General features: G+C 48.2%; 1 protein-coding gene across 1 annotated transcript; it reads right to left on the reverse strand.

The window, feature by feature from the left end:
- On the reverse strand, positions 1–2,175 carry Rhob (ras homolog family member B). The gene has a single exon (NM_022542.2). It carries the CDS (start codon positions 1,890–1,892, stop codon positions 1,302–1,304), a length of 591 nt encoding a protein of 196 aa, NP_071987.1. The 5' UTR covers positions 1,893–2,175; the 3' UTR covers positions 1–1,301.
- Positions 2,176–8,330: the final 6,155 nt, after the last annotated feature.

Here is an 8,330-nt window from a genome sequence, read left to right on the forward strand (position 1 = left end):
AAAATAAAACAAAAACAAAACAAGACAATTTAGTAGAAGTACCACTGGGCTGGGAAAGGAGGGAATAAGGAAGAGGAAGCTTTGCTCTGCACAGAGAATGTACAGAAAATTTCACATAGATGAAGAGACTTGTCTTGTGGGGAGAGGGAGGGAGGTTTAAATAGACCCCAATACGTGTTGCCTTCCTTTACCAAAACTGTGTGTATGCTACACAAATTTTTAAAAAGTCACATGGTTGACATTTTTTTCAAGAAAACAAAGCAAAAATTAGAATCTTTTTTGTAATCTCCTTAAAGTCATCATAGTTTGTTTTAAAAAAAAAACATCAGAAGTAGATGAGGTTACAGCATACAAGTGTGGTCAAAATGCTGCCTTATGCAAATGACAAGTGCACTGGGTGTCAAACAATGGGACAATTGTGCAAAGAATTCTTTCATCAACAACAAAAAAAGCTTCAGCCTTTAAATAAATTCAGCAACAATAGTCTCTCGACTGAACAATGTTCACTTGTAGGACAGGCACAAAGTTCGCTTATGGCAAAAGTGACCCCACAGCACACCCTGGATCCTCTGCAGGTGGCTGGAAAGGAGGTTCGCTGGGGCTTGGCCCAGGAGACACTGTGTCTGGGAGCTGCTTCCTCTCAACCTCAAGTCAGTTGCAAATGTCTTCCCAGGGTGTGGAAAGATGGCCGAGTCCAGTTCATGCTTGGATGGGTGGGCTCCTGACCCAGCCTGGGAAGAGTTGCTCATGGGCCCTGGTCACACCACTCACCACTAAACAATACCATTCTGCCTCCGAAAATAAAATCTGTATTTATGTAACATCCCCATCCTCCCCAGCCCTCCCCTCCCGTGATTCCAGGGGGTCTATGTTACAGACATGGAGCAACAGTAGTGGCTTGCTGGTTACAAGCGAACATCTGCTGGGGCTCAACCACTCTGCATGCCCCTGGGGAAACCAGAGGCGGGGGTGGGGCAGGAGTGGGGTAGGGGTGTAGGGAGTCGTACACACACACAACCACACTTCGAGGCCTGGCTCTTTAGAAAAGGACGCTCAGGAACCCCTTGGCACTCAGCAGGGCGCCCAGGCCTGTGCCACACAGCTGGACACACACAGACACTGGGAAGGGGGGAGCTCGGTGCCCACGCTAATATTCAGCGTGACCAGCCAGAGCCACCAGCAGATGTCAGGCAGTCTGGTGGTGTCCTCGGGGGCACGGGTCTCCCTTTCTCCCGGTTAGTGGGCGACCGGGCCAAGGAGGGGGAGCCACGCTGGCAAGGGCGTGAGGCAGGGCGCGGCCTTCATAGCACCTTGCAGCAGTTGATGCAGCCATTCTGGGATCCGTAGCGCTTCTGCAGCGCGGCGCGCGTGGCCGTCTCGAAAACCTCGCGCACGCCCTCCTTGGTCTTGGCCGAGCACTCGAGGTAGTCATAGGCTTGGATGCGCACCGCCATGGCGCGGCCGTCATCCGTGCGCACTGGCTCCTGCTTCATGCGGGCCAGCTCCGTGCGGACATGCTCATCGCTGCGCAGGTCTTTTTTGTTGGCCACCAAGATGATGGGCACATTGGGGCAGAAGTGCTTTACCTCGGGCACCCACTTCTCGGGGATGTTCTCGAGAGAGTCCGGGCTGTCTACCGAGAAGCACATAAGGATGACGTCGGTGTCCGGGTAGGAGAGCGGCCGTAAACGATCGTAGTCCTCCTGGCCCGCCGTGTCCCACAGCGCCAGCTCCACCTGCTTGCCGTCCACCTCGATGTCCGCCACATAGTTCTCGAACACGGTGGGCACGTACACTTCGGGGAACTCGTCCTTACTGAACACGATCAGCAGGCACGTCTTGCCGCACGCGCCGTCGCCCACCACCACCAGCTTCTTGCGGATGGCCGCCATGAGCTCGCCGGGCGCGGGCAGCAGGAGGGGCCCGCGAGCGCCTCGCCGCCGTCCCGCTCCCTGCTTGCCGCTTCCCGCTCTCCCGCGACCGCGCGATGCGGGCTAGGCACGCTAACTGCACCTGGACCCCGCGGTGGAGCGTTCTCTCGGGGCGCTCCGGCTGCCGCGGCAGGGGCGCAGGGGCATACGATGCACGGAGTGTCGCCGCGCTGCTGCCGGGTAGTGTTCTCGGCTGTCCCGGAGTCGCGCTGCTTTGTGCGAGTCGATGGCTGATTTTGCGGACCCGGCCTAGCTTCTTTCCCGGGGCGGGTTCTTCTCCAGACCTAGGGTACAGGGGCGCAGACGACGACAAGCGGACTGCGGTGGCAGATGCGGGCTGCGGCCCTAGCGCCCGCTATTTAAAGAGTCCGGCCACTTTCTTAATATAGCCACCCAATGGGAAGCCACAGGGCTGAGCTCATCGCTGCGGAGCTTAGCTCCGATTGGCCGACGGCTGCAGTCCGAAGGCGGGTTCCCGTCAGCTTGATTGACAGCCCTGTCCGCCGGGCTGGGAGAGGCGGTTACTGTGGAGTCTGCGCAGCGACCGCCGGGTAGGGTTGTGTAGCAGCCGGGTCTCCGCCTTCGTAGCAGCCTCTCTGAGCGCGACACTGTGGATCAGGCAGCCTGGAGCCCTCCGGGTCTGGGCGGGCAGTTCCGAGACGAGCTACACTTTTGTGGGGCGTTGGCTGCTCCCACAGCTTCATATTTATCTAGCTTCGGATCGAACTCCCGATCAAACATGGGGGGAGGGGCAGCGCCTTTAAGGAGATCATGTTTTCACTTAAACAGACACCCATGCTCGGTTTTTTGTTTTTTGTTTTTTTTTTTGGTTACCTACCCCAAGGGTTTCATTCTTTCTTACTTTCTTTAGGTGACTAAACCCTCTTCTGCTCTGGGCCGAACTCTGGTACTTTCTCAGAGGCAGCCTTTGCACAGAGAGAAGCCCACAGTAAATTGTGTGGGCCTGGGTGAGTCCTCTCTAGGCTTTTCTCTTCAAGGCCCGCACTTAGGTCTCCGGGTGAAGAAGATGAGAATCTAGAAAAGGCACAGCTGTAGGACAAAGGAAAGAGAGGTACAGAGGGCATTCCGCTGAAAAAGAAACCATCCATTTTAGGCAACCTTCACCCAGTTCTACGACATTACATCTGATTCCAGTCCTAAAGCCAGAGAACTGCTTGAAGTACACTGTGCAAGAAAACCCATCCACTCCAACAACTCTCATCGAGGAGAAAGGCTTAAAGCTGGGGAAATAGGCATGCAGTCAGCCTCACAGGGGACTTGCAGGCGGGCACATGGTTACTACGTAGAGAATAAAGTTTCTTGGCATACACCAGGTCTTAATTGGTGAATTAGCCCATCCTGCAGGAGATGACACCTCCTCCTATCTTAAAGGATTTAAGTCAGTCCATTGTAAGAAATGGAAAAGGCAGAAAGCAGCAAAGGGAGTTACGGAGGGTCTTCCCCCGAAAAGAGAAACTGAACAAAGGGAAAAAAGAGGAAAGAAAATGGCTTAATATAGCTGCTTGGGGTCCCTCATGGAGGACTAGGCTAAGGGTACCAGCTAAGAAAAAGCTATATCTAGAGTAGAGGAAATGACCCACCATGAGGATAGTGCCCATTTCTTTGTCTCCTTCCCTGGACTGTGAGTTGTCTGAGGGCCAGGATTTCGTGTCATCTGAGCATCTTGAAGACCTAGCACTATGCCTGGTCCTTTTCAAGAATCAGTAAATGGTTGGTGTGGTGGTAGGCCTGTCCACCTGTAGACCCAGACACACAGGAGGCTCAGGGATTGAGGTTTTGAGTCTAAGGGGTTGGAGATCAGTCTGGGCAACAAAATAAGAGAGAGGGATAAGGGGAGGGGCAGATGACTTTGGGAGCTAACCCGATTTCTCAAAAGTGGAGCTTTTTTAGTTCTTAACACCAGGTTCTGCTATAATCTGACCAAACCCATATAGTCAGTAGCCACTGTTTTCACATAGGATTCCCATGTTACAGTTTCTATGTATCTGTACAGATATGATGAGGTCATACTGTTCCATAGTGCCAGAAGAGCTGTGTCTTCCCCCATACTCTCTCTGGATTATCTCCATCTCGGGGCCCAGTCTTTGTTTTTCCCCGCTCTAGTTTTTCAGACCTAAGGAACTGTCACATGGTTTTGTTTGTTATTGGTTTAGGAAGTCAGTCTACGCACACACACACACACACACACACACACACACACACACACACACACCCCACATATACACATATGCCTGTTACGGGAAAAAATATTATCTACACATATTCTTCTCCTCTTAGTTAATACGTTTGATTGCTGCTTTGTTAGCATTGTTTCCTGTGGTCTTAATATAGCTTGGGAATGTTGGCCATGTCTTTCAGCTTTAAATATTAAGAAAATATAAAACAGAGCTTTGTACCATGTGGTTCTTAAAAAAAAAAAACAACTTAAAAACAAAGAATCAGGAAACAGGATTAGGTCCACTCACTTCCTGATTTCCAGACGTATTATACGGGGTGTTCCAAGCTCAAATCTCTATATTGAAATAATTGCTAAAAATACAAAGTGGGCAAAGTATGCCAAAGTAAAGAGGGAGAAAAATCTCATTCTCCTGTGGCTTCTTCCTGGCATTTTTTCACACTCAAAACACTTGGCCTTCTCAAGGACTGTCAAAGGGCTTCACAGACCTCACTGTTCATAGGATTAACTTTTCCAAGCTTGGTGGCATGGGATTTATAGTACCCCCTTGTCCAGCCCCACATCCTTCAAAATGCACTTTCATTGCAAGGCAATGGCTACATTTAATTCTTCCCCAGGAGTTATGAATATATAGATTCAGTATATGATGGGTAACATGCTCATACCAGTGTGAGGGCAGAAATTATCTTTCCAACATTAAGGGGCTAATCTATTTCTGGTCTGCAACCTATTTTATCTGCCCTTTGTTTGTTTTGTGGGTTTTGTTGCTGTTGCTGTTTCCCCAACCCCCAGGGGCAGCTGTAAATCACACCCTACTAGATCAGACCAGATCAATCCAGAGACTGGAATTTTCACTAGATTTTAGTGCCACCTTGTGGCACTCTCCCTAACGTTTTTCTTTAAAAAAAAAAAAAAGAGAGAGAGAGAGAGAGAGAGAGAGAGAAAGCACTTGAAATTAGCATTTGTGAATATTTTTATTTTAAAATCCTTTACAAGATATAAAACTCTAAAAAATTTCACAAGAAAATGAAGATTCTTTGTGAATTTTTTTTATTTTTTTACACATTCGTGTGTGTGTGTGTGTGTGTGTGTGTGTGTGTGTTGCTCTCCAGCTCCTCTGTCCCTTAACTTGAGACCTAATTTGACTTGGGGTTTCAAAACAGAATAGCGAATTCCTCAGAGAACCAACATAGTGTGACTATTAAACCTGGGAACTTGGACAATGACCTTTCGGTCTGACCTCTCTTTCTAACCCGGAATCCGGGGAAAGATATAAAGTGCACTGGCGTTGCTGCTCCAAAGCTGTGCTACTGCCATCAACCACGGGTGGGTACAAGTACTTGAGGTGTCCCTCACACCATGAAGGAATTAACTCTAGTGTCAAACTTTAACTGAAATAGTCAAGACTGACGTTAGAAGGGCTGAGATGTGTGTATACTGTTGGTAGAGTGCTTGCCTAGCCTGCCAGAGCCTTGAGTTTGAGCCCCAGAACCAAATAAACTGTCATGGTGGGAGGGGAGTGAGGGCAGGCAGATTAGGATTTCAAGGAAATTCTTGGCCACGGAGCAACTTCATGGCCCGGGACATGGGACTCTTTCTGTAAAGGCTTAGCAGTTGGACGTGAGATGGCTCAGTGGCCAAGGATGAGAGCCATAGTTTAATTCCTGAGACCCACACGATGGAAAGGGAGAGATAGCTCCCTAAAGTGCCCTTCTGTCAGCCAGTGGTGCTTATGCACACACACACACACACACACACACACACACACACACACACACGCACGCACACAGTGTAGATAAATAATGCCTTTTTTTTAAGGGCAGGAGAGACAGCTCTGTGGTTAAGAACACTAACTGTTCTTCCAAAACACCAGGGCTCAACTCCCAGCACCCACATAACACCTCACAACAGTCAGTCACCACCAATTTCAGGGGAGGGGATCCAACATTTTCACGCAGACATACATGCAGGTAAAACACCTAAAGAATGAAATGAAAATAAAGCTCGTTGGCTCTGGTTTTTGTTTTTCTTTTCTGGTTTGCTGTTTGTTTTTAAAGAAAGTCAAAGTTAGTTGAAAAAAAAAAAGGAAGATAAAAAAAAAGTCCTAATATTTAGATTAGGTTTGTTTGTAAAACACCGGAGAGGTGAATCTATTTTTCTACTGGAAATTTTATGAAGTCTAAAAGCAGATTTTATTTTCACCAAAAGTTTAATAACCAAATAAAGACGTGCTGTGTGTGACTTTATAAAGTACCCCGTGGCGTCAGAACTCATTATCCTCTGCCACATAAACTACACGTCAAAGTGGCAATGCTCTGGACGGAGTGAAATGTAAGTCTGCGTGTGTGTGGCTGGCATTGTATTCCTACAGCACTGCTCAGAAATGCCTGACGGTTCCGTGGTGTCCTGACTTCTAAACCAACTCAAGCAGTCACAGCTTAACTGGAATCGTCCTGCTCTTTCCTGTAGGATCTGCTTCAATTTGGCCCAAATTCATTATCAGATTCAGACACCCACAGGGACGCTGCAGTCTGGAAGATAAGAGTCCCCTTCCCCTTCAGTTACTGATTACCTGGTGGTGATGGTGGTGGTTGTGGTCTGTGTATATAAAAATGCATACTGTGCTTTAGATTTATTTTATGTATGTGAGTGTTTTGCCTACATGTATGTCTATATGTCGCATGCCCATGAAGGTCAGACGAGGGCATCAAATCCCCTGGAAGTGGAGTTACACAGGGTTATGAATTGCAACATGGTGCTGAGAATCAAACTTGTTTTCTGAACAAGTGCTCTTAATTTGCTGAGCCATCTCTCTAGTCCCCAGTGTATATTTTTTAAAAAGTAAAACAAGATCTGCTTTCTTTTTCTTCAGAGAGGGTTCCCTGTAGCCTAGGCTGGACCTAAATGTGCTATACCTAGTTTTATAGAGTGCTGGGAATCAGACCCAGGGTGCGTGCGGGCTAGGCAAGCATTGTACCAACTGGGATGTATCCTCAACCTGAGACAGGGTCTTTTTATGTTACCCAGTCTGGTCTCCAATTCCAAAGCTTCCTCTCTCAGCATTCCAAGTAGCTGCGGTTCCACCATGCCCCCTCCCCCATCCTTTAAAGGCTCCCCTCCCTTCAGTTGAGGTTGTTAGCTATATTTTGCATTTTGACTAATTTTCTGTTTCAGAGTCAGCAGATCAGGTTTTCTTGTCCTTCCTGTCTCCCCCAAACTATCTACTTTTCCTGCTTGTGAAGGTTTATGGACCTCTGAATCTTTCCTGGGGTCCTGGGTACTTAGTCGCCCTCCAGTACCCACACACGGGAAATAAATCCGTATGCTTATTTCTTATTGAGCTACGGAGTGCGTGCACACACACACACACACACACACACACACACACACACACACACGGGTGGGGGGGTGGGAGAGAAGAGAGGGACAGAGGGAGAATGAGAAAGAGAATAGCAAAGTCCAATATCTTTGTCCAAGCTCAATTTCAGAAAAAGACAAACACAACGTGAACTTTGGATGTAGAGTATTCTCAGGAAGTCCTCTGCGAACCTCTGCCTTACCCATTTTGATTTCATAAGCATAGATCGACAGGGTGGGGGTTGGGACATGAAGGTAAAACAATCGACGGAATCATTAGAAAATGTAAACACACAGTCCTGGGTGATATCACACAGATATGTAAATAAAGAACAGACAGTAAATAAAACACTTGAACCAGGCCTGGGATAAGGAGAGATTGCCTTTCCCGGGTTGGGGGTCGGGGCGGCAAATGGAACATCTGAGACATTTGCTGTGCAGATTTTGTATAAAGTGTCCAACCAAAGCTGTCTGATGGTGAGGAAGGGAGAGACAGCCCTAGGCAGAAGAGGAAAACAGGTTCCTCTTTCCAAGGGTGAGGTTTGCCTGCTGAGAGGAGTCTGAGCTTTGCCTCCCAGGACAGAGAGGAAAGAAGGCCAGGGGACTTGCTTTTGCACAAGGGCATCGTTACGAAATCCATTCTGCAGACACTGTAGGTTGGGGGTATTAGCTGCAAATGCACACACATTTAGTAATTCATCCGGAACTACATGGATTCGTCAATGCGAATCGGAAAAGGAGGAACCTCGTGTCAAAAGCCCAGAGCCACTTTTTAGCCCTTCCTAAGTCTGAACCCCAAACAGGTCATTCCTTGTAGGTCTTTGTAAGTTTCAGCACTTGTAAAA

This window comes from Rattus norvegicus, chromosome 6 (assembly GCF_036323735.1).
Source record: "Rattus norvegicus strain BN/NHsdMcwi chromosome 6, GRCr8, whole genome shotgun sequence".
NCBI classification, from domain to species: domain Eukaryota; kingdom Metazoa; phylum Chordata; class Mammalia; order Rodentia; family Muridae; genus Rattus; species Rattus norvegicus.

Coding starts and splice junctions, on each gene's coding strand:
- Rhob (NM_022542.2), bottom strand. CDS start 1,892: ATGGCGGCCATCCGCAAGAAGCTGGTGGTGGTGGGCGACGGCGCGTGC.